The sequence below is a fragment of the Haemorhous mexicanus genome, chromosome 4 (assembly GCF_027477595.1).
Source record: "Haemorhous mexicanus isolate bHaeMex1 chromosome 4, bHaeMex1.pri, whole genome shotgun sequence".
Classification (NCBI taxonomy): Eukaryota; Metazoa; Chordata; class Aves; order Passeriformes; family Fringillidae; genus Haemorhous; species Haemorhous mexicanus.
This window is the reverse complement of record NC_082344.1, coordinates 44088463-44113647: the sequence shown is the minus strand read 5'-3', so window position 1 is coordinate 44113647 and position 25185 is coordinate 44088463. Positions and strand designations below refer to the sequence as shown.

Here is a 25185-nt window from a genome sequence, read left to right as displayed (position 1 = left end):
GAAACATACTGAACTCTACTTTAAAATCAAAAAGAAAACCCGATTTTCAAATAATCAAAACTAAATGGTTACTTCAAATTCATATTATAAATTCTGGGGTAACCAGAATCAGCAGGGAACCCGTTCCCCATGAGAGATTGTTTCTTGTATTTACCAAACATAGATACTTTATCATTGAAAACAAAAGAGAAATCCCTCAGTTCAATTAACTCTCCAGCTTCAACAAAAGTACATTGCGGTAGAATCTTTTTTAAAGGAATAATTTATCAGAATTCTCTTTAATGCTTTTTTATAACATTGAAATACCTCAGAAAAGAGGATGAAAAATTCAATTGTGTAGAGCTGATCAGAGGAACAAAAATCCATTCTGAATGAAGGTAAGCTGATTAACTTTTTTTATAAAAATCAATGCATTTGATACTGCAAAGAACAAAGAATTTGCAAGGAAACTAGAAATGAACTTATTTTAAAAGCAAATTGCTAACTAAAAGTACACAGACTCTTTTATCATATTTTTGATATTGTTGTAGTAGTTTAAATCTGTTTCCTAAATCTCAGAAGTGCAAAGATGATTCTCTGGATAAGGCAAATGTTGTTAATGTTAAAAAAGTGGACACCAGTATTTTCTGGGTAAGTTCCATTAATAGCTTTTTATGATATTTGGGAAAAAGGTAGGAACTCTAACTTTAATTTTCAAAAATGGGTCTGAGCATTTGTAGCAACTGAAAATAAATTCTGAAATCTATATACATGTCACAGAGCCATCTAAGCCACACTTGACAAATACTGCCTTGTATCATAGGGACTCCAACATTATTCCAGTTTAAGTAATGTTGAAAAATAGCTAACTTCCAAGTTACTAATCTTTATGAACTCCTAATTGCAGGCAGCAGACAAAATAATTATTTTTACCTAGCTGTATTTTTTTATGTCATAGCAATTGTTGCATAGGAATAAAAACAGGCATATGAACTCTCTACTGATTTCTACTCATAGCCTAATGGCCAGCAGATCCCAAAACATCTTAATAAAATGCATTTTGGGATAAGATAGGAACACTCATAGGACACTGAAGAGCCTTCAGTCTCAAAAACTCTGTAAATAAAATCAAAGTCTGCTGATGAACTATCAGATCCTGAAACCTTTAAAACACATTTTCATGTGTACAGGAACTGCCAGTAACCAGCATGGCTATTTGATACCTTGGAGCTTTTTCTTTGAAACTAAAAATCTCCTGGTTACAGGTTCTTTCCACTCCACAGTATTGTCCTGCTGTATTTTCACTGAGAAAACCTCAATTTTCAGTAAAATTTAGAAAGCAAATGAGAAATTAGTTAGAAACACTAAAGTGTGAACCCATTTGTCTGTCCATCCATTTCTTCTTTGCAAGTTCTACACACCTCAGGGCAGATACAAATTCAGCCAGTGCCCTGGCTGAACACTTCCAGGGCAGGGACTTCTGCTAAGGTCCCCATCCTGGTGCAGCTGCAGAAGGAATCAATGAAAGACAGCTGAAGCACAACACAGCTAATCTAATGAGCAAATGTAGGCCTGGAACAATGGACTTTTACACTCAGTCCACTTCCATATCAAGTCTTCCTGTGAATTTAGTCAACATTCTCTATATTAATTTGATTTTTTCTGGGAAAGATTTTCAATAGCACTTCAGTGATTTAGAAGCACAAGTCCTATTACACCTTGCGAGGATGTGAGCTCTCAATCTCCAGGGTGATTTTTAAAAAATCTCACTCTACCTGTAAAATGGAAAAACAATTATTGCTTTCTGCCCTCTAACTACACTGATACAAGGGTAAAAGAATATTCAGCACTGCCCCTGCGTGAACTCCTCACTTTTGCCAGACTCGAGAGGCTAATATAACCTTATCATGACTTCAGGTCAAAAGATTGAGTCTAATGGACCAATGGAAGGAATTAATTTCAGAGCTCAGGACCTTTAATTGAGAACAGATGGTGCCTAGTCCCTATAAATTTAAAGTCTGGGCCCTGTTAACAAAAGCATCTAATCTCATCTCAATTGCCATAAGCAGCCAGGATCCAGCAATATTGAGTTTACAAAACAATATAACAATCTCCTAGAACTCTACTGAAAGCAAACAAGCAGCAAGGACAGTTAATGAATAAGACGTCATATGTTCTCTGCAGCTAAAGTAGTTAAGGGAAGGAGCAGCAGAATTCCCCACTGAGTGCAGCTTTTAAGCAATTTTAAACAAATCTCCTTACAGAGCACGCAGCAATCACGCAATGAAGAACTTAGCAGCTTGAACAATCCTAGTTACATCTACATGGGAGGAGACTGGACACTCTCTATTTAACCAAGGCCATATTCTTTCAAAGTCATTTTGACCCAGGGATCTTGTAAACCTTGACTATTCAAAAGAAATTCAAAGATTATAAAATACCTTGATAAATTCAATATTCATCTTCAACAGCAGGAAGGAAATAATTCTGAAACCTTCTCAAAGAACTAAATTTTGCCTCAAATTATCTTAGACTTTTCACTTTTGCTATTTTTCTTCAAACTGCACAAGTGACCAACATAGTTCAGTGAAGCTCACTGCTGAAAGAAACTCAAGTTTTTGTTCTGAGAAACAAAACAACCTAAATTCTTTAGACTGCCTGCCACAGGTGCAGACTGAGACTCCACAGCATTAGTCATCAGCACTTATCCAAAGCAATTTATTTGTAACTTTAAAGTCGTTTATAGAAATATTACATTAATAAAACCCCAGTGACTGCGGGGGAGGAAGGAAAATCAATCTCTCCAGCATACAGTAATTCAGTGGCAGATGTGAAATACCAGAATAACTTTCCCTTGCCCATGCTCATGACTGCACATGTATTCATTGTGAAAATGCTTCACAGTTTCTAGGTCATTTGAAGAAGAAACAACTGGTCCTCAGCCCTGTATGTTTACTCTAAGAAGTACTCTGAGGAGTGAGGGACAAAAACCTGCAGTAAGGGTGAGTATGTATGCATAGATATGGCTATATACACACATTTATCAATCTATTTCACCAGAAGGACAAAAAGCAACCATTAAATAGTCAACAGCCTGTGGTCTGTTGTGGCCTGACAATCCAGAACCTGGGTTTCCCAGATCAGTAGCTTCTTTTCCTATTGTGAATACTGCACTAGAGATGGAGCTGCTCACATTTTGTCTCAGATGTACCTAGCCAGCAGCCACAGTACCCCAGGGAGACACTGGCCAGCAGCAGAATGGATCTGGCACAGCAGCTGCAGAGAATCATGAAACTCTGAGAAAACTATTATCTATTATTGATGTTATTACAGCAGTTATGAGATATACACACCTACAAAACATTTGCATATTTGTAATTTAATCCATAATTAATTTACATTGTTCATTCTTCCTAACTGGATGCTGTGGGTTCATAATTGTAAAATCTAAAAAAAAAGAACAAAGAACAAAAACCAAAGTAAGATAATGATAAGAACTTTGCAAATTTCCATGTATTATACAGAAACCTGGACTAAACCACAATGGTATCAAAGGCATTTCCACTGAAAGATTTCTAAGGTGGAGTGCAAAAAACCCCAACAATCATTTTTTCTGCTTTCAGTGATCTAAACCCACATTTCTTCTCTACAACATACAGGTGAAAACAATAGATAGCAACCACCAGGCCTAATTTAGGAAGAAAGGGGTATACTGAATGAGGGGGAAGAGTGTGGAATAAAAATGAAACCCACAGCTTCTTAACAAGCATTTCTTTCCTGAGATTTGAGACTTCATCCTCTTCTTACCTTAAATGAAGTGGAAAAAAAGCTTAAATTTTGCCAACAGATCAGGCAGCATGTTATCGAGACCCAGAACAGTTCTGGCTTAATTTTATACTGAATTCTCATCTATATCAAAGAAAAAAACCTTTATCCAAAAACCATCAAAGTAAGTCTTTACATGGTTCTAATAGGAGTTAAAGAACTATCTATTCCAAAAGCCTTTGCAGCTTTTTGTAAAAAAAAAAAAAAACAAAAAAACTTGACAAATTTTCTCCAGCTGTTATTTGACCAGCATACAAATGCTGCTACCTATAATTATTATTGATACTCTTACAATTGCACAGCTTATGTTTACTTTAAAATTGAAATAATTATTAGATTATTTCTCAAGATGACATAATTTTTTATACAAGGAAATGCAATTAAAATCTTATTTCAGATCAAAATTAGATTAAGCTTAAAAAACACCTTTAAAACAACTGAATATGAATAATCCTACTTTTTATATAGGATCACTGCTATTTAGACTTTATCTCTGTCATTCAGTTGGTTTTAGCTGATGAATATATAAATATCTGTGTGTGCATATACCCCCCCACCCTGGTATTGGTATACCTATACAGGAAATTGGAGAAGCAGTAGATGAGGAACTTGCTTTCTAATAATAACCAAATAATCTCACAGCTTTGACAGATTTTTTTCCTTCTTTTTATTTCAGTAATAATTATGTCGATAAGCCTGATTCAGCAAATTTGCTGCTCTCTAATTCATTAATTAAAACAATTTACTGCTACCACTGTGATTTTTCAAGGACATCAAAACCACATTCCAAATCAAAACAGCAGATCATCAGTTCACAGATGTGCAAAGCATACATTACTCCTATGGCAGCCTCACATATAAAGCCTTGCAGATCCAGAAGAACACATATGGTTTAGAGGAAATGAAGAGCAATATTTTTATATCAAAATTAAAATGAGGAGGAAAAAAAGTCTATGAAAAGTTAACCATTTCTTGTTAGAAGAGAAAAACATTATATAAATATTAGTATTATATTAAATTGCAGAGCAACATTTTTATAGCCTTAATTTTATCAACATGCTTCTTGCTGACTAATTTTTGGGTTGAATAAGACACTTGACTCACAAAAATCAAAACCAGAAAGGAAGTGAAGAATTTCTGTTGTGCTGCACCCGCTTCGTCAGGGACTGACAGCAATTACAGCAGCATTTAAAAAGTGTTTTGGAAAATACATTAGATGATTAAATATCTACATGGTCCCCAGCAATTTATTTCTCTGAGTTACTTTAGGAATGCCATTGTCTGAGCTAACTTCAACTTTTTGCTCTTTGCACTGCTTGCCTCTGGTCGTTTTTGCCATTTGTGGCCTTTGTAACAGCCGCAGCATCTAGACAGGACACACAGGGGGCAACAGGCTGAGCTCTCTCTCTCCCAATCTCTTCTAGTGTCTTGTATTTCAAACCTCAGGTTATGCTTGTTAACCTCACTCTAGCCCTCCAACTGGCTGGCATTGGCCTCAGAATGTAGCCCCAAACCACTCATGGAGACACCACTTCTGTCCTAGCACTGCACTGAGTGCAGCAGGCAGATTATTTCAGTAGTATTATGCATGTGTACAAAGACACATTATAAATTTGTGGAAGAGACCCTCACATACCACAGCAAACACCACTGCCCGATGACCACTGTGACCCTGAGGTGATGTCTACCCAGGAGGAAACAGAAATGTCTCCTGGATATGTAGGATGGGGATGGGGAAGCCCAAGCTCAATGCCAGTTGAGAAGCCCTTGTCTGCAGAGGAAGTGGGAGCTGTAAAGCACCACTTCTACAAGATGGGCATACACAAATCCAGGGGCCAAGACCTGCAGCATCCACTGGTGCTGGCAGCGATGACCAATGTCATTGGAAGGCCACTGTCTGATTCCTTGAAATGTAATGGCAATGAGGGAAAGCTCCTGATGACTCTTTAGAGGACAAAGGTCTTGTTATCTTCAAGAAGGGCACAGAATATATGAGGAAGCAGAGGCAGCAGCCTCACCACAGTCTCCCAGGGAAGATGATAGAACAAATACTGCTGGAGTTATCCTTCATATGCTGGGATAGGCTTCCAGGAAAAGAAAGTAAGTGATAATAGCAAACATGTATTTACCAAGGGCAAATCATACCCAAACAACCTGACTGCTTTCTACGAACAGCTAGGTGTCTCAGCAGATAAAGGGAAAGGAGCAGATTCTGTTTCCCTTGACTTTAGCAGGGTTTTCAAAGTGAGCTCCCATACTACCCTGGTAGCCAAGCTGGAGAGAGATGGACTGAATGGGTGAGCTGCAAAGAACATTTTGTGGAAAACTGGTTGTATGAAGAGGCTGAAAGAGTAGTGTTCTGTAGTTCAAAGAGCAACTCCTGGTCAACATTACTGGCATTCATCAGGAGCTAATACTGGAATGATCTTTTTATGTACTACATTTAACATCTTGAGAATGAGTAAGATGGAATGTGCCCTTAGCAAGTTTGTGGATGACACCAAGCTGGAAAGATTGATCAGCACACTGCAGGGCAGGATTGCCTTTTGAAGGGATCTCAACAGGATGCAAGAAGCGGCTGAAAAAACCCTCATGAATTCCAAAGGCAGAGTATCCACAGTAACAGTACTAGCTGGGAGCCCACTGGAAAGCAGCTTTGTAGTGAAGGAGCTGGGCAGTCAATGTGGACAAGTTCAGCAGTGTGCCCTTTCAACAATAAGCCTAACCACATACTGGGCTGCATTCAGAAGAACGGAGCCAGCATACCCTGGGAAGTGATTAGTCCTTTTCATTCAGCGTTTGAAGGCCACATCTAGATGACAATATTCTGTTTGGGGCTTGCCAGTACAACACTGATAAACTGGAATGAATTCAGTGAAGACTGCCCATGGTGACTGGAGTGCTGAAGCATACAAATTGAGGAGAAGCTCAGTGAGCCTGAAAGGCAAAAGGTAGAAACCTAACTTTGGTCTTCCATTACCCAAAGCAATGGTCCCAAATGCAGCAAGGGAAACTCCAGTTTGATATAACGGGGAAAAAATTCACAAGAAAATTAGTTAAGCACCAGAACAGCTGCCATGAGATGATACAGAATGTCTCTTCTTGCTTGTTATGAAGCATAAACTTTTAACAGATATTTTTCTTAGGGTGCTTGCCATCTGATTTGAAAGGTTTCCCCTCCTTTCCCTTTGCCCCTTCTGAAGTTGTTCTGTTTTTACCTTCCAGAACCATATCCATCTTCAGTGATTTCTCATGCATGAATCACAGAAAGTCCAGAACCTGTAGACACTCTATACATGCAGGAAAAAATTTATTTATCTAACCAAAAAAAAAAAAAATTATTTATCTAATCCTTTCTTTAAGAGTGTAAATATTGTCTGTGATCAGTTACTCAGGTAGCAAATGCTGAAAAACAACCAGAAGAATACTTAACAGCAATATAGTCTTCTTTCATTACTATGTAATAAAATCAACTCCCTCCTTTTCTTAGTATTCATGTTTCTGTACAACTCTACTTTTTTACTGATTCTGTGTCAATTTTATTTGTATGTCCAGACCTCCCCAGGGTCCTCCTGAAACATCATCATAAGCTCTTCCTCTGAAATTTGACCTTCCTTCCTTTTTCTGCATGGTGTTTTTTCCCTTAAAATTCAGATTTTTGGAGAAATCCTGAGATATGACAGTTGGTCTTTAAACACCTCTTTTACCATTCCTCAACATTAGGAAGATTTATAAACTTTAGAGCCAAGAGCGAGTTCTCTGAGATGTTCTGCTTTGATTTGTTTTTCCTTGCTGATCCCAATTCTAATTTCATTGGTGTCAGCTGTTGCTAAACCTACAGTTCCTGGAGATCAGAAAATTTATCCAAGTGTTCCCAAAGAGCCTCAGCCCCTGGCCTGATAGTCTACACCAGACTCCACCATAATTAAGATGGATAATTAAGACCTTTCCTTAACAGCAACTTCAGTGACGCTCAGATCTATGAAATCCAGATCACACAAAATTACTGCAAAAAGGTCAGCCCAGCTGTTGCCTCTTTGGCTACCACTAGCCAAAGGAACTATGAACTTGATTTTCACTTGCATTAAGAACTAGATTATTAACTGAAATATATCCACAGGACTACTGTCATAATAAAATCTGAAAACTGGCATAACTATAGAAAATTTGTAGTATTTCAGAAAGCCAGAAAATTACTTTTGTTTATGGATTTCTGCTACATGTCTCCGTAACCAAAGAAAAATTTGTAGGCCTGTTAAATATTAAATATTATTTCAGAGTTGACTTCTGTTAAAAATAAAACAGATTGATTTCCTGGTCATGAAATTTTTTGGCAGCAAAGGAAGATTTAAGGCATATTGGCATGCTTAATGAGGAACAGACAATTGCTAGATGGAAATCTGTGGGAAAAAGTGAAGAAATTGTAATTGGTGGTATAGCAGTAAGATGAGGATTAATTCACCAGCTATGTGGCTGGTTTTGATCAGTAGGCTCAGCATTTGGCTAACAGGTGCAGCTACTATTCAATAGGGTCCATTTAAATCAAGTTTTGTGCCTTAGCATAAAGAAAGATGTTTAATGGGTGAAAGCATGTGACACTACTTCCTGAATTATGTGCATTATTTAATAATGCAGACTTCAATTATATGCTATAGATGAACTGGGTAAGAAACAACAGATTAAAATGTCTTGGCAAGTATCTTACCAATGTATTTCTTGGGTTTCAGAGATCTGAATGCCAGTAAATTCATCATTCTGGAAGGACAAGACAGTATTAGATTCACAGGAATGCTATCTTCAGAAACTGTCTGAAGTTGGAGAGGAAGCAAGTAGGTGCCCATGCAGTTAATAAAGAGATATTTTCTCCTATAGGAGCCCTCAGCAATAAACAATCTACCAGCAATATCTACTTTTCTGTATCCATGAAAAATTGGTCTAAGTTTCAAACCATTTATCTAACCAATTCAGAATGACTGCCTGAGGCCATGAACTTGACTCCCTCTTTCCCTTTATTCTTTTTATTTTGCTATATCCTGATCGCCTCTGGTTTTCTAATAAACACCAATCTGTGAAAAACTTGCACTAAACAAAAAAAAAAAAAAAAAACCAACCAACCAACCAACCAACAAACAAAAAACCAAGCCCCCCCCTAAAAAGCCCACATTCTAATGCCATCAGAACTACTTTCCGTGTGCCCAAGTAGTTTTTGTGGCAGTCAGCTGTGTGGCATGCATGTCTCTGGAGTGCCCCACCCTTTTGCAGAAGCACCATCACTACTGCTTCCGAAGGATCAGAAGGTGACATGGACTTGACCAAAGACTTTGGTCTTATATGAGTGACTTTCCAGTCAGAATCAATGCCTGACTTTCAGGCCAGCATACAAAAAGCACAAACAAAACCAGTTATATTTTTTTACAGGAATAAATAAATAAATAAATAAAAAGGGGTGCTGCACTACTTCTGGAATAACTTGCTCAATTAACTTTCGTGTTTTGCTTTTTAACCTTCTGATGTCTCATTAAGTCAGGGATTGAAGTTTAATGGGTTTAAAAAATAATTTAAATATAGAAGTGGATTCTAAGATACCTTAAAAATATATTGACCCTTTAAGCAAATGGGCCATTTGAAGCCCAGCAACGACTTCTAGCTCATACTCTCCTGGAATATTTATCCAGTTTAAAAGACAAGCTTTAGTAATCTTAGAACAGCTTAACAACATAAAATTACTGGCGAGCTTGTAAGAGACAGCCGGCTTGTATTTCAAAGCAACAGCTCCTAGAACAATTACCAACATAAATTTCTTGATGCAGCATTTATGAAATAACTTGCAATGAGAATAGAGAAGAAAGCCTGAAAAAGCATGTGCATGCTCAGTGTGCTCCAACTGATACATCACACTGTACGTGACACTGGTTGGTTGCCCAGATTAACAGATGCAGGCCCTCCTTCAGGCAGGCTGACATGACAAATCTCTCAGAATATGATGCCAAGAGTCATACATGGAACTTGAATGAAGTCAAAGAAAAATATTTCTTTTCAGAGTTATTTACTGAGCGATATTGTAAAACAACCTTTGATGTGAGTCTACATCTATTAACCCTCTGTTTGATATGTGTTTAGTTGTTTTTTTAAAAAAAATCTGCTGGCAGTCACAGTATGTTCTTAGTATATTTAAAATTTTCCAACTTGATAATGTGCAACGTTATTTGTTTAAAGAAACCTCTAAATCTTCCAAGATGATTTAAAACTTTAAGTCACTTTTGCGGGATTTCAGAAACGTACTATTAAGACCTTGACAAATAAAAGGTTAGTATTTTCAACAAACTATTTCTTCCTGCTTATTGTAATTATGCAGCAGAATTGCAAGTTTTACCTTCCTGAGGGATGTGCAATCCACAACTATTTCAGAAGAGCAAGTACATAGCAGTAGCAAGGAAGGAAAGGAAATGCTATTTTGATTCTGAGCTTCTCTTCCTGCCTAATTGGCAAGAAAGAAAACCCCAAGTCCATTCAGCAAATTGTTAATCCTGAGATCATAAATTCGCATGATGAGTCAAAGTTCTCATCATCTTGACAAGTCCCAATAACTCCAATAAGGCCTGATGATGGCAATGGACTATTTAAACAGTAGTTTCACTGAGTGAACAGTGGGATTGCTGAAACACTGAGGCCTTTAGGTGAGGGAAGTATGATCTGGTGATGTTGTGCTTTGCTCATCATCACCAGTTTGCTCCTTTTTTACCTTAGAGGCAAACATGCTGCATAGAAATGCATTTAGCTGTGAAACAATTCCATCAAAATGCAGTCAGGAATCTTTCCCACACAGCAGAGGGAGATGCAACACAGAGGACTTGTAACTCTCACTTTGGTTTCAAAGCCTTATCAGATTTGTCAGATTTCACCAGTATACTGGCACAGCTGTTAACTTTAGGCCATAAATTAACAAAACCTGCACCTGCAGTTTAGTGCTTTGATTAGAGCACCTGTGCCTGCCAGGGCAACACTGTTTCCCTGGCTTCAAATTGTATTTTCTCTTCTATTGTGAACATTAAATGCACTGAGCTCCAGTGACGTGTATAAAGAAATTTCTCAGCCAAGTCTTCTGTGTTCAGTGGAAACAAAAATTCAGAGAAAAAAATACCAAAGAAGATTAAGCTTTTCACCCTTTTAACATCTCCACTGAAATGGCGACCCATGACATGGTCCAAGTTATAGATGTTTCATAACCCTAGGGAACTCTCAAGCCATCAAAATTTCATTAGCTTCACAGCAGTCCCAGTACATTCTTAAATTGGACTGCTGGCCTCCCTATTAATAAATAAATCAACTGTAATCCTTTTTAGTGGCTAAACTTTTCGTTGAAGTTGTATCAAACACCAGACATTCCTTCCATCATTTTAACCACTGCAGAATAATGTATTTTTTAACATATTCACAGCCTTCTCACACATGTAAAAACAAAACACTAACTTTCAGCTGATGGAGGATGTTTTGGCATATTGTAATCAGATAATTTCCTTTTCAAAAAATTGTAAGTATAAAATTTGTTTAAAAGTATACCAAACCTATGGTACCCCTGAAGCAGTCGCCTCTTTATTAACGTAAAGATATGACTTCCTAGGGAAACAGAGTGTGCATGCATGTATACATAAAAATGAACTTTCAAGATCAATTACCAAGGGTTTTACAAGAGGGTCACTGGAATTTGTTTCACTAGAGACCTTTCAAAATCACAGGACTGCTCAACACCTTATTCTAGATTGCTCTGCAGCTGAAATACCAAGCTTTATCACACAGAAACTGCACTGCCAAAAGGTGGTAGGCAAGTACTTTTGTCTTCCTCTTTCAGAACTTGCCTCAGATTTTCCAAGCAAACACAAGACCTGTGAACAGTGAGAGTTGCTCAGGTACCATGTAGCATTATATCAACACAAAAGGAGGGTCCTATTTGAGACAGTGGTTTTGCACAGGTATCTTCATGTAGAAACAGCCACCAGCAGAAAAATAAGTATGAATACAGCAATTATAGCTTTGGTTTTGCTTTCTCAAACTGAAGTTAAAATAATAAACAGGAAGGAATAAACTTTATTGCTTGTAGTTTAAAATAAATTGCATTAATTTTTTAAGCATTTCCATACATTTATACCTACATAGCTGTTACCCACCATGTGTTACAGTCAGGAGGATAGCAATAAAATGGCTCTAATTTTTGTACAGCCGAGCAGACAGGTTTAATAAATTAATAAAATGACATGTAGACATGCAGGCAATAGCCATCACTAATTTTCATTGTTACTCATTTTTATTTATTCTTCGTTTGAATTTTTCACATGGAAAGTCATGAAGTTAATAGAAGAATTGTTTTAATTCTAGCAAAGCTGAAAATCTTCTGCAAATAAACGTTAAGATTGGTACAGTTAGCATTTAACACCACATTAGATTCTGTTCATAACCTCAAGAGGAGGTAAAAAAAAAACATTTAGAAAAGCTTTAAAAGTGAATCAGTCAATTGTATTAACCTATTTTCATTTAAACTCTAAGACTTTATATACAATGGCCATACCCCACATCCTACAAAGCTGCTAAGATTTTTGTTGCAGATTTTAATTGCACAGTAATCCAGTCCCCCAGGTGCATCAAAGGCCACATGTCCCTTTCCACCACAATTCCAATTGCTCTCATCAGCTAAGAAGTTTAAAGCACAATCAAATTTCTTTTTCAGTCACATGAGCCCTGTTAATAAGCTATTCTTTGAGTTCACTCATCCATTCTAAGATTCTGCAACTTCTCCAAGATGTCTTGAAGAACAGTTTACAATGAAGCTTTTGAATGTGAGCTAGCCTGGGGAGCAACTTCATCTCCACTTAGCTGTTCCCCAGAGGGTAACAGGTGACATGGCCTGAGATAATACAGAACTAATATTTTTTTGTGATTAAACTCTTTCAAAATTACAGCTAAAGCATCAGACCCAAACGTTGTATTAGTTAGGACAGATATTGAATATTGACTTTTATGGGAAGAAGAGAGGAAAAAAAAACAGAGAAGGTAAAAAAAAAAGAGAAGGTAAATAACTCAAGGCCATTCTTTTAATGATTTAAAATACTGAGTGTCAGCCAAAAGAGCAAATAAACATTCATTTATATACGGGCATATGCACAAGAACTTACCATTCTCACTGTCGGACTTGTTTTCGTGTTCGGTATCAGTCAGAGTGAGGGCTGAGTTGGAACGGCTCGACAGACAGGAGCTGCGCCCTGATTTGACCCCCCTGCCCCAAAGTCTCATGGCATGCTCTGGAGACATCACTCCTTCATTTTCAGTATCAGCATCTGACCCTGCACTGATAGAGTAACCTCTGTGGGGGAGCCCCATTTCCGCACAAAATGCCAGTCCTCGACGAGCTGCTGGTTCACAAACTCCTAACTGCCTTAGGGTAAAATTCTGTCCTGATTAGGGGAAAAAAAGATAACAAAAAATGAGAAATTTTTAATTATTTTATTTTAAAGAATTTTAAAGAAAAAAAAAACTCTTCATGTGTATAATTGTCTCAGATATCACATAAGGTGTTTTGTCAAAACTCTGCCTGTATTACAATCAAGTGGATTCTTTTGTCTCCAGCTCTTCTCAGCAGTATTTTGTCAACTGCTTAAATGCATCAAAAGTGATCCTGGCTAGCAAATAAACATAACAGAACCTCCTAAGAAATGTCAATTCAGTACATCAAAATATTTTTGAAAAAATTATAAAGTTTTCCTTTTTTTCAAAGAAAAATTATTTTTTCAAGCATTAAAGCACTTAACAAGGTATTTGTCAGAACTTTTACTTGGTTGGTTTTGGGGAGAGTGTTTTGTTTGTCCTTGTTAGAAGCCAAAGCAAGAGGCTGTTTTCACCATACAAATGTCACCTAAGGTGGTAATGGAAAAGCTGAACAGGAACAAAATTCACCTGGTTTTTATTTGATTTCTCTGCCCTGCTTTAACACACAAATACAAATAAACAGAAACATGGCCACCTGTTACCTGCAAGTATTACAATAAAATTGTTATTTTTTGTGTCACTGTATTTTGAGAAGCATTTTACACTTTTACTGCTGAAGCAGAGTCTGTGCATTTTAACAGACTTCTAGCCTGTTTTGGGGCAGAGCAGGAGACATAAGTGAATCCCAATGATTGTATTAATAAATTAGGTGCAATAAACTTGTGACACTTCAATAACTTAGAGTGTCTAAATTATGCGACACTCAAAAATGACTGCCTTTTTAATGGCTGTGTCTTCATCCCACTTTTATGTCTGTAGATTTAAGACATTTTATGATATATAGACACTTGGCAACCTCCTTTGAATACCTATATCTATAATACTTTTCCAGCCTAGCCCACAATTATTTCACAGCTCTGAGAACAAATTAGGACACACATTCAATTTTTGAATCTGACAGGCATCCTAATTTCTCCATAATAAGTCATTTAACATAAAAACACACTAGCAAGATAATTAAAGCTTATAATATGTCAAGAACAGAATTCTATACATGAGAAAGAAATAGAATTGCAAAAGTATGAATACAGAAGTGGAAATAATTCCTGAAATATTAAGAGTTAATGCAATGGTCATTAACTTTTTTAAAGTGATCTGGTTAATTATTTTATTCCTGAAGTCACCTGAAGCCGTTGCTACAAGTTTCTTCACAGTCAGAACCATAAATGAATTCTGACAATGACTTTCATAAATAATGAAAATCAATTACTACAATTAAGTACAAATCAAACTACTTATTATGCAGCTGTGAATAGACACTTGAATGAAAATATAGCTGGGAAGGTAAATAAAAAGGAGCAAGCATATTTATGACTATGTCTGAACAGCATCGAGGGTATCAGAAAGGGGATTATCATGCACACTGATAGTATCTTGTAATTTTTTAAAGCTGTCATGCCATGTGACTTCCTGGGTTTTATTGAGAGCTGAAACTAATCAGCGAAGGAAACAGGCCAAACAAACCGCCCAGTGGTAATAGGGTCAGAGCTGAAAGCAGTCAAGTGTCTAAAATGTTCATTCTTTTGCATTTGTGTAGATATATGCTAAGGGTGACAGTTTAGAACACTGGTTTATTGGTACATTAGTATGTGAATCTACATTTTCAAACAGTTCCCAAAAATCAGATACAAATACAGAAGAAGCCTCTGTGCACATGTATATGTATACAGGTGTCTCTACACACACTGAGTAGACAATGTGTAAACAAGGCTGCACATGCAACACCTTAGTTATTCTAAAAAGAGCATTTTGAGAAGCAAAACGGAGAGGAAAGAGTTATTCTGACCAAAGACAAGGTTACTCGAGTCAGCAACAAAACTGCTGCTGACTTCAATGGGACAAGGGGTTACAGCTGTAGTCCCCAGGGGCTCAGGGTGCTGAGGTGAAGGCAAGGAAGGATGCAGACAGACACAGCCACTGCCCCCTGAGCCAGTCAGAGCAGCTGCAGCAGCAGGAGAGCATCACACCCTGCAGCTCCCCCAGCAGCCTGCTGCACACAGCTCCTGCTCCTCCCACTGCAAAAGTGCCCCTGCACTCAGGCACAGCAGTTTGAAAAGACTGATACACACATACTTCTTTTTTCGTCATAAGCACCTAAGTGAAAGCACCTGAGGCATTCCAGAACATCTTCAGGAGCTCCACAGGAGACTTGGAATCAGGCATAACATACCACCTCCCATCTAGTCATGGATTTTTAACTTGACATTTACAACGTCCTATCTCCACGTAAAATATCTTCTTTCCCCCTCTTTTGTGAATGGTAAAAAACCTCACAAAATGACAATGCACAGCCAAAACAGAAAAGAGGGAATGTTTGAATACTGCCCTCTCATCCCATTCAGTATATTAGAGCTTTTCACTACACTCAGAAGTTTTACAACATAGCCCAGAAATGCTGTAACAGCTTTAGAATCATCAGGCTACATAATCTTCTGACCTAAAGCCTCCCTAAGAGCTTCACTAAGAGGATTGTAGTCCATGTAAGTTGCCTACACAAATGAAAAAAAAAAACAAAACGAACTCCAAACAACCCACAAAACCTAAGTGAGAAGTTGACATGGAAAAATAAAATGTTTATTTCTGTAGAAATTCAAAAATTCAAATCCCAAAGGAAATCACGCATGTGATAGAAAATTTTTTTATCGCCTTAAGGTTTCTGAACAATGAAAACAGGAAATCTTCCAGGATCCAGGGGAAGCTGAATACAGCTGAGATGCAGACCTAGTGGGTAGCAGACTAGTTGGGAGCTTTTACCTGATAATGGACAAAACCATGAAATCTAATTAAAAGCTGAGAAAGAGGTTATATGAGCTCAGTGAGAAAAAAGAGCATGAAGTGAGGATGTTCTTCTTGTGTTCAGAGTTTCTAACTCATCTTTCCAGAATGATTTTCATGTGAGGGATTTACTCACATGGTTTCTTTAACATTTGCAATTTCTCCCACTGACACTAAGTGCCTCAAGAGTTCATAAAGACTTAAACACAGCTTGGCTATTGTAATGAACCTATTCTTGAGAAAAAAAAAATGGAGGTACAGAATAAACAGGTAGCATAATGCTTTGTGGGTTTTTTTCCATTCCTTTAAAAAAGTATGATGTGAAAATTAGAAACAAAATTAAACACAACATTTCAAGGAGACTTGCTCTGGAGACACATTTGAGGGTTTTGGACTATTTGGGATGATATGTCAGAAAGCTAAGTTTTAAAAACTGTCAATAATGTTGTTTACTACCACTCAACTATTAGATGCTGCATTTCTCCTGGGCAGGAATATCAATTTATGGGTATTGTGAAGATTGTTGACAGCCAACATTAGTGCAGACAAAAGCAAAACTAGTTAATTAACAACTCTAAAATAACTACCTAAAGCTTGTGCTTTAGGAAGCACAAGCCTGCCTATTATGTTGCAACTTTAGGAAGCAATGCCTATCTGTTAGGTTGCAACTTTCTGTGTAAGAAGTGATCCACATAGGATTGGTGCACCTCCTTAACTCCATCACTTATGCAAAAAAGGAGTTTTTGCATGCTTTCAATACATGTAAGTCTATATATACAATTATTATTATTAAAAGATAACGTGCATGTATATATTTCTCTGCCAGACTCACACAGGCTACATCATCTAGAAATGTGTCTTTTTTTTCAGTTTAATCAAATACTGCTATAAGAAAGTTTGACATACACAGAAACTGTGTAATTCTTTATAAAGCTGTAAGTTAAAGCTGGAATTAAATAGAAACTTGCTGCACTTGTGCTACATTTGTTTCCCTGTCCTATTTTGAGGAAGTCCTTCAAAGACCTCCATAACAACTTAAGCTTCAATTTGGAAATGTTATCTGTGGAAATGGGTTTTTGAAGAGGACTACTAAACAAAAGAAAAGGTCCCACGGTTCTTCAGTTGTCAGTGTCTGCTTCAAGTTGGATCTATACTAAATATAGACACAGAGATATTATCTTAAAAACCATGAAAGGAGAAAGAATCAAACAGAAGGAATGAATAAAAGTTGCCAAAAGAAAATTTGTCAGCATCTCCTTACTAATTCATCAACCACTGATAAATTGACAAGTCAGGTTTTAGCAACAATAGACCATAGGAAAAAAAAAACATGAAAAGCCTCCAAAGCACCTGCCTAGTTAGCATAAAAACGCACCCAACTACCCTAGCTTTTAAACAGAGGAATTATAGCGTGAGTGTCTTTGCTGACTTTGGTTTTGTCCTAACAGTTCGGACACAGTACCAAAAAGGCAGAGGTCCCAAACATACCCAAGTTCATACTTTAAATTCTGTTCAGTTTGGCTCGTCATAACGTTTCACACCATATCTGCCTCTCTGCATCATTCATTACTCGTCAGTCCCCTTTTCTAATCTATCCTTCCTTTGTATTTTACCTTTTTCTACCTGCCTAGAACACATTTGAGGCAATCAAAAATCAAGCACATTTTACCTATAATTGCTATGTGATAATGCATGACAAAAATACTTATACCAATCTTGGTAAAACTGTGAAACATCTAAAGCTGTACAGATGCAAAACAATGATCATGGTCCTTTGGAGAACCAAACTTCTCCCTTACATTTCCTTGACTTGCTACTTAATCCTAATTTTTCTTTTCAATTAAAAATAGTTTCATTTCTTTAGAAAGCTGTGGAGACATGATAGCTACGGAAAAGTACCAGACCCAGCTAATCTGAGTCTCTGCACCTGCAAGGCCGCAGTGGCCGTGGGTATAGCTGGAGTCTGATAGCAAGATGATGTAGCTGAGAGCAAGGCATGAGAAAAAAGAGATTTAAGTTGTAAAGAATGAGGAAGTAAGAATAACCAATAGACTGCTTAGCTTACAGAATATGCATGAGCTTATTACTTGTTGTGCATAAATGTCTGATGCTCTAATCAATAAACAAAGCTTGCTGATTCTCATATTGAGATGACCCGAGCCTCCCTCACTGCGACAGAAAGCAAATGAGGAAAAAGATCTTTCTCTAGTTTTTCTTTTCTGCCTGTAGATTACAGCATACAAATACATCCTCAATAATAGAACATTTATTATTTAAGCTTATTGTATAAGCAGCACTGGTATCAAAGTGTTCCTGCAAGGACCATACCATTTTCTGCTACTCTGATATGGGAAAAGTACTTACTTCCTTTTTATTTCATATTAAGACACTATGTAGGGGATACATTCCACCTATTGAAGCTCTTTATGCAGGGCTCATACTTAGAATAAGGTCACTTGTAAGGAAATGTCTTGAGAGAAATAAACAAATGTGATACATCCATTCTGTCACACAAACTTCACAATATATTTAGTAAAAGGGAGTTTTCAAAGCTGTACATGCGGAATTCTGTCCGCTAGGATGCAAGAAACTGCAGTGAACACTGACAAGTAATGAGCTTTGCCTATGCTAACATTTTCTTATTGATTTGGTGTGATATTTTGTTGTTATTACCTCAGCCTGATTTTTGCTTTTGTGCAAATTATCTGTGAAATTTAAACCATCCTAATCCACTGTATCACATTTTCCTCCTGTTCTTAATTCCTGTGTTTTTCTTCTCACTCATCGCAACCATCTTCCTTGTCACCTTTTAATCTCTTTTTCTTGACCTTTCTCCTCTATTCACTTTTCCATCTTAACCTCCTTTTCTTGTCATCATCTGATTTAGAGTGGAGCTGTAAGATTCATATGAAAGACAGTTGCTTCTCTAATGTATCCAGTAAACTACATAATAACAAAGAACACTGAAATACATTAAATCTCATCAAGTGTGCATATAATTTTCAAATGCTCATTATTCTCAACAAATATTAATCACAGTTCTCACATTCCTTATGGACTTTTAAAAGCATTTGGGAACATAAGTCATGGTCTTGGTGACTTCTGCAAAGATTAGTGCCAGATACTGTAAATTCTCCGAGCTCTACTTATTGTGTTACTCTTGATAGAAGAGCTTTATGCAAGACTTAAACCCCAAGTCAATTATTGAGAAAAATTTACACATATATTTGCATATTTGCAGGAAATACAGCATTTCAAACTTGATACGTGTTTTTGTTACTACAGAATCACAAGGAAACATTAATTGAAAAGATAGCCTGGGAAAGTTTTCATTTTCAGATGTAGGGAAGAATTCATGTGTATGAAACAAAGTCATTTTCTAGTCACTGGTCTACCAAATGATGGTTCATACACACAGGCTCTCCTGTGAGGTATGGGAAACTCATAATTTTATTCCCTGTTAGGCTTGAGGTGGTGGGGGATCTACAGTCCTAATCCTCAGACTAGAATATAAGAAGCACTTCTTAAACCAGTATAAGGATAAAGAGCTGTTCATCAAGCCCATCTGAAGTTGCCACAGAGTAAGATTAAAGCCAGCTGAAGATAATTTCAGAACTGCACAATTCAAAGCTGTAAAGCAAACATGTTCCCCTAAATGAACTAATAATTTAAACATTATGGTTCCAAATTTGGGGATTTTAGATTAAAATCTAATTTTATGACTATGATTATACAATATACAAACTAAATTAAGAGAATCTAGCACAGCTGTTCCAATCACGGGCTGCAAGAGGTGAAAAAAAAAAGGATTTGTGGATTTAGAAAAGAAATACAATTCCATGAGTAGCAGCAAACACATCTTGATCACAAGCAGAATGACAGTATAGACAGTTTAGGCATCCCTCTTAATCTTTGGATCCTGGGACCAAAACATCAACATTTGAGCATCCATTTATTACAAAATAAGAATTACAAAAAGCCTAAATTTGATAGATGTGAAGAAAATGTGACCCAAGGGTAAGCAGTGTAGAGATGATGGATATCCATTCTGCAAGGAGCCTACAAAGACAGATCTGACAGGTATGAACTGCCACATTAGGGCCGGTATGGTGCTAATGACATGACATACAGCTTGACACGGGAAAGGAAGGTGAGGAAGAGGGAGGCAGCATGAAGCACACAAACTGGAGCTCAGGTTTACTGCTATTCCTACATACAGGGGGTGAGAAAACTCTACCATTATTTATGCCTTTCCATGAGGGAAAAGCATATTTGCCACCACAAGTGACCAGATGGACCAGACCCAGAGGGGTATGCCTCTCAGCATGGTAGAAAATTCAATTAGTTCTACAGGCTAGGAACTGGTACAAAGTAAAAAGTAAAACCCCAATGTGCCTATTTGAAGCCACCCATACATTTCAGTTTGTGGAATTTCATACAGAAGTATTGTACTTGTATGGGAATTGACTCTTCTTGCATGGACAGAAAGAAGTGCTCAGACCACTGCTGTAGCTAAATGGAAGCAATAACACAGAATAGTGACCCAAAAGTTTCGGCAGAAATGAAAACCTCTTATTCCCTCTATCGCTCACACTTCCCGTCACAATCCCCCAAAAGGCTTTCCACTCTGTGAACCCCCACAATAAATGTAGTGTAGCAATGTTTTAATTTAGATTTTCTAGCAAAGCGTCCATTATGCTGAAGACATGAAAAGATTTACAACTCAGCAATATTTATGGTACTAAAAAAAAAAAAAAAAAAAAAAAGGCAGAAAAACAAAGCTTGGAGTAAATGTGCTCCCTTGCCTCTGCCATTTCCTCTTTTGGTTCTAATAAGCTCAGTAACACCGAGTACTGGCTCTCAAGCCTGTAAGTTGACACTTTACAAACTAATTTCAAAAAGCATCAAGGAACTTTCTGAGAAATTACCCCCATTTTACATCTCTGCTTCACTTTATGCATTTATTTGCCAGTGATGGAATAAGCAATCACTCATAGCTTGGCCTCCAGCCCTCACTCTCAGCCCTAAGCACTAAATCAACAGACAGGAGAGACAGGACTCAGCTTCTTTCATTCCTCTCCTCATCCCATCTCTAACTGCACACTGCTCGAGCTTTATCCTCTCTGTAGATGTTAACATACTGAAGTCATCTTTTATAGCCATGCATGGGATCCATTCATCTCCCCAGTCCACCGTTTAGTTTTTATTATGAACAGAAGCAGCACATACATCTCCGTATATGAGCTATGGAAAGGTATAAAAGCACTTACAGACCCTCTACATTATCTTCCTTTCCATGAGGCTGAAAATCCTTGTGAAGGCCTCTTGGTCACCTTATAAATTCTTAATCATTATGATCAAGAACTTAATTCTCCTATTTTGAAACTGGACTAGTTGAAGACAAGGTTTCTACTCTATGGACTTGCAGTGTCTGCGTAGAACTGCCTGAACAAGCAGTGTGCTGCCAATAACCAAGGCTGATTTCTCCCAGGAGAATCTCAATTACCCTTTGTCTCTAGATCTGTACCTCATCTACAGGCCATGCCCCACAAGGGGCCAATTTCACCTCGATGAATACCTTAGAGCATGCGTGCATATCACTGAGCGTGAACTAAATATACTCCTAATCAAATAAAAGTGAAATGTTTTTCTTCATGCCACTTTGCAGCTAATAGAATAACTTTAAAAGTCAACATATCCTTATCACCTGGAACCTGAAAACCAATTAACTTCTTATTGTTGCTTTAAGAAGTTACTAGTATAACAATGAGAGATTATAATACTACTTAGCACTTACAGTGCTTTTCATCTTCAAAGCATTTTGCAAACATAAACTAATTAATCTTCCCCCAATGCCTGTGAGGTAGGTAGGTGTTATTATTCCTGTATTACACAAGGTAAAAAAGAAAAACACCACCTCTGGCAGAAGGTTATGTGCTTAGCTCAAGGCCACAAATTTATCCAGAGCATACTGGCACCGTATGCTGCTTACAGAAGTTTCCCACTGAAATCAGGCAGACACTGCAGGTGGCCATGTTTCAGCATAACAAAAAAGGATCTGTCATGATGACAATCAGGACACATCTTGCACTGCAGCCAGGAAGCATAAAACACCAATTCTAATATCTGCCTTGGATTTTGAGAGACAGCGCTTGCCGTGTCACTGAATGGTAATTAATTTGCTCATTGGGGGATCACAAAGTCACTAATATATTATTTCATACCCTCATATAAATACCTTGCAAAGCAAGCTGATGCAGTTCTACTGAGAAGCACTTGCCTACCCAATAGGCAAATTGAGCTCATCAGTAAAGCCCAGGGAGTGGAAAGCCAAAATGTTCTCAGGTATCTATCATTCCACTGCTTCGGACAGGTAAAATTACTCAAGCCTTAGGTTTAAAAACATAACCATTTAAATCCTTTCATCCTACAGCTGACATTTACGGTGACTAAATAGATTATACATTGTGCTATCCAAATAATTCATTTTGGGCAGCTAGTATTTAAAGCAATAGACTTTGGAGTCATATTAGGATAGTAGTTCCAATTAAGGAACCCGTTTCTAAGGTCTTAAAAACATATCCTTGACAGTATTTAATATCTTATGTAATAAAATAAAATTGTCAAAGCACGTATATCAGTTTCAGATCCCTCTTTTCCTGAATAGTGATATTTTTCTAGCACCTAAATCTAATTTTCATGGGAATAGCAGTTGAACAATAGCTGAGATAGATGCACACACTGTAACATACAGCACATGGCTCTACTTTTTAGCACCCAGGAGTGAGCTGTCCAGCACACTGTGAAGGAAAGGAATCTTTTTCTTTACTTATTTGGTACATTTGCCCTCTCTTCTAGGAGCTTCAAGAAGGTATAAAGGGCATTTAATCTAATTTAGGCACTTAAGTATTCCAGAATAGTAAAGGTATAAAACTATGCATAGGAGTGGTTTCTCCAGCAAAACTGAAAGGGATAGAATGCAATTAAATTGATCTTGAGACTTGGCTGACAGTGAACTGTTCTGATTGATGAACACAATGAGGTCATTCTCATTGCCATCTAAGAAGACCAAATAACTTTACCCGCAGTCTAAATCATATTTGACTCAAACATCCAAAGAGTAAAAATTTAACAAAACCTCCACTACCTCCTCGGGTTTTCTAATAGAAAAAGGTGTCCTACAACTCAGATTTCCAATTTACACAGTTTGCAAACAGAGCTGAGAGGATATTGTAAGAAAAAACGAACATGCACAAACCTGCACTGAATTCTGCCACCCTTGCATGTGGGTCAGCTTCTGTTCCTGTGCAAAATCTCACTGACATGATACATGGATCTCTCTGTAGGACCACTACACTGTTCTGCAAATACACAAGTCTTTGAAATGGAACAGCGACTACTTGAGAGGTATTTAATAGCCCCCTCTTCCCTTTAACATGCATCCAATGGTGAATAAAACACAGTTTTTGCATGCCTGCATTTTCTTACTAAATAGATAAAAACAAAGTTTTTCAGTTATTGTGAGTCCAGGTTTGATTAATGATCTTTTCTCAATTATATGAATATTACTAAAGTATTACTTCAATTTTTTTTTCCAAATGCAATTTTAAAAATACTGCTTACTTTCTGTATTTCTACCATCCTCTCACCCACACTGCAGTCATGCCATATTTTTCCATAGTAGCCTCCTATGTACTATCACTTTATATTACTTCATACAGGAAGTGGTATAAAATTTCTAAACACAGGAACTTTTCTCTGTACAACAGAGAAATTCAACTTCATACTGTCAGATTTAATCTTGAACTGAGCAAGAGACTTGGGTATAAAGCAATACACAATCATAGATTCAGTCAGAGAATGGTTTGGCTTGGGAGGAACCTTAAAAATCATCTCCCCCTCACCAATTGCCCCAGTCTAACTACAAGCATTTAGGTTGCTGAATTCAATTAGAGAAGTACATTTAAATCAAGTAGAGAAACACATTTAAATCAGGCTGCCCTATATAGCTGGATACTTTGAAGTATATGAAAACAGGGGTCATCTTCTTCCCTAACACATAAACAGAAGACTATCATATCACACCTTTTAAGTAGAGTCTTTCATGGAGCTTCAGCCATTGTCAAGCATGAGATTAGGTATCTTCTCAAAGTAATAGAAAATTGAGTGTCTTTCTTGAAACCAACTTTAAGAAAAAAAGGCTCATGGCCTTCACTTACACGGCTCTCCTGTGAGGTTTATAAACAAAGAGAAAATAAATAACTAATTTAAAAGTTCTAAAAATAGTAGGCTAAATAATCCTCATCTAAAATTTTTAAAACAAAACCAGTTTTGTAACAGGTGAAGGGGCTGAAGAAAAAGAGGAGACTGCACTAGGTCCTATCTGTCATGAATGTTAACTGAAAGCATGTTGCCTAGATGTAGTTCCAATTGCCTAAAACAGCTCACTTGCTCTTCTAGTTCTGTCAGTTGCTTTTCAAAAGTAACAAGATAGTCCCCAGTTATATAATAATTTCATGTTCAAATACTTTACAATATGTTTTAAATGTTGGTTTGAGAATCTTAATGACAATTACATATATTTTTGTGCTCATATTTCTATTTATGTAATTAATCTAAAGCAACAGAAATTCAATTCATGATGAAAAATACCATTAGACTGGAACAGACAATTGGAGAATCTCCTCTCCACAAGAAAACATCTCATGGAATAAAGAGAACATAAATGAAGCACACTTATCTCCAATAGCAGTATCCCTTTCTGAATTCTTACCACTGGAATTTGGGAAAGAGGAAGCACAAAACGTGTACTGAAACAACTCTGGAAGAAGAGACAGCAAAGTTCTGATTCACTAGCAGAAAGCTTTCCAGGGATTTACCCTAAAATATCAGGCATGAAAAAACATACTGACAATTTAAATATGAGTCAGCAGTGCCCCGGCAGCCAGGAGGGCCAACCCTGTCCTTCCTCATGCCCAGCATGGCCAGCCAGGCAAGGGAGGGCATTGTCCTGCTCTGCTCTGAGCTGGGGCAGCCTCACCCCCAGGGCTGGGGGCAGTTTGGGTGCCA

The 25185-nt window shown here is 37.3% G+C and overlaps 1 protein-coding gene across 3 annotated transcripts in view; it reads right to left on the bottom strand.

Moving 5' to 3' along the window:
• TENM3 (teneurin transmembrane protein 3) overlaps window positions 1–25185 on the bottom strand; it is a 349238-nt gene that overhangs the window by 284283 nt on the left and 39770 nt on the right. For all 3 annotated transcript variants that reach the window (XM_059844573.1, XM_059844574.1, XM_059844575.1), the window contains exon 3: window positions 12972–13250. In XM_059844573.1, the coding sequence (XP_059700556.1) occupies window positions 12972–13250 (279 nt within the window). The remainder of the gene's footprint in view (window positions 1–12971; window positions 13251–25185) is intronic.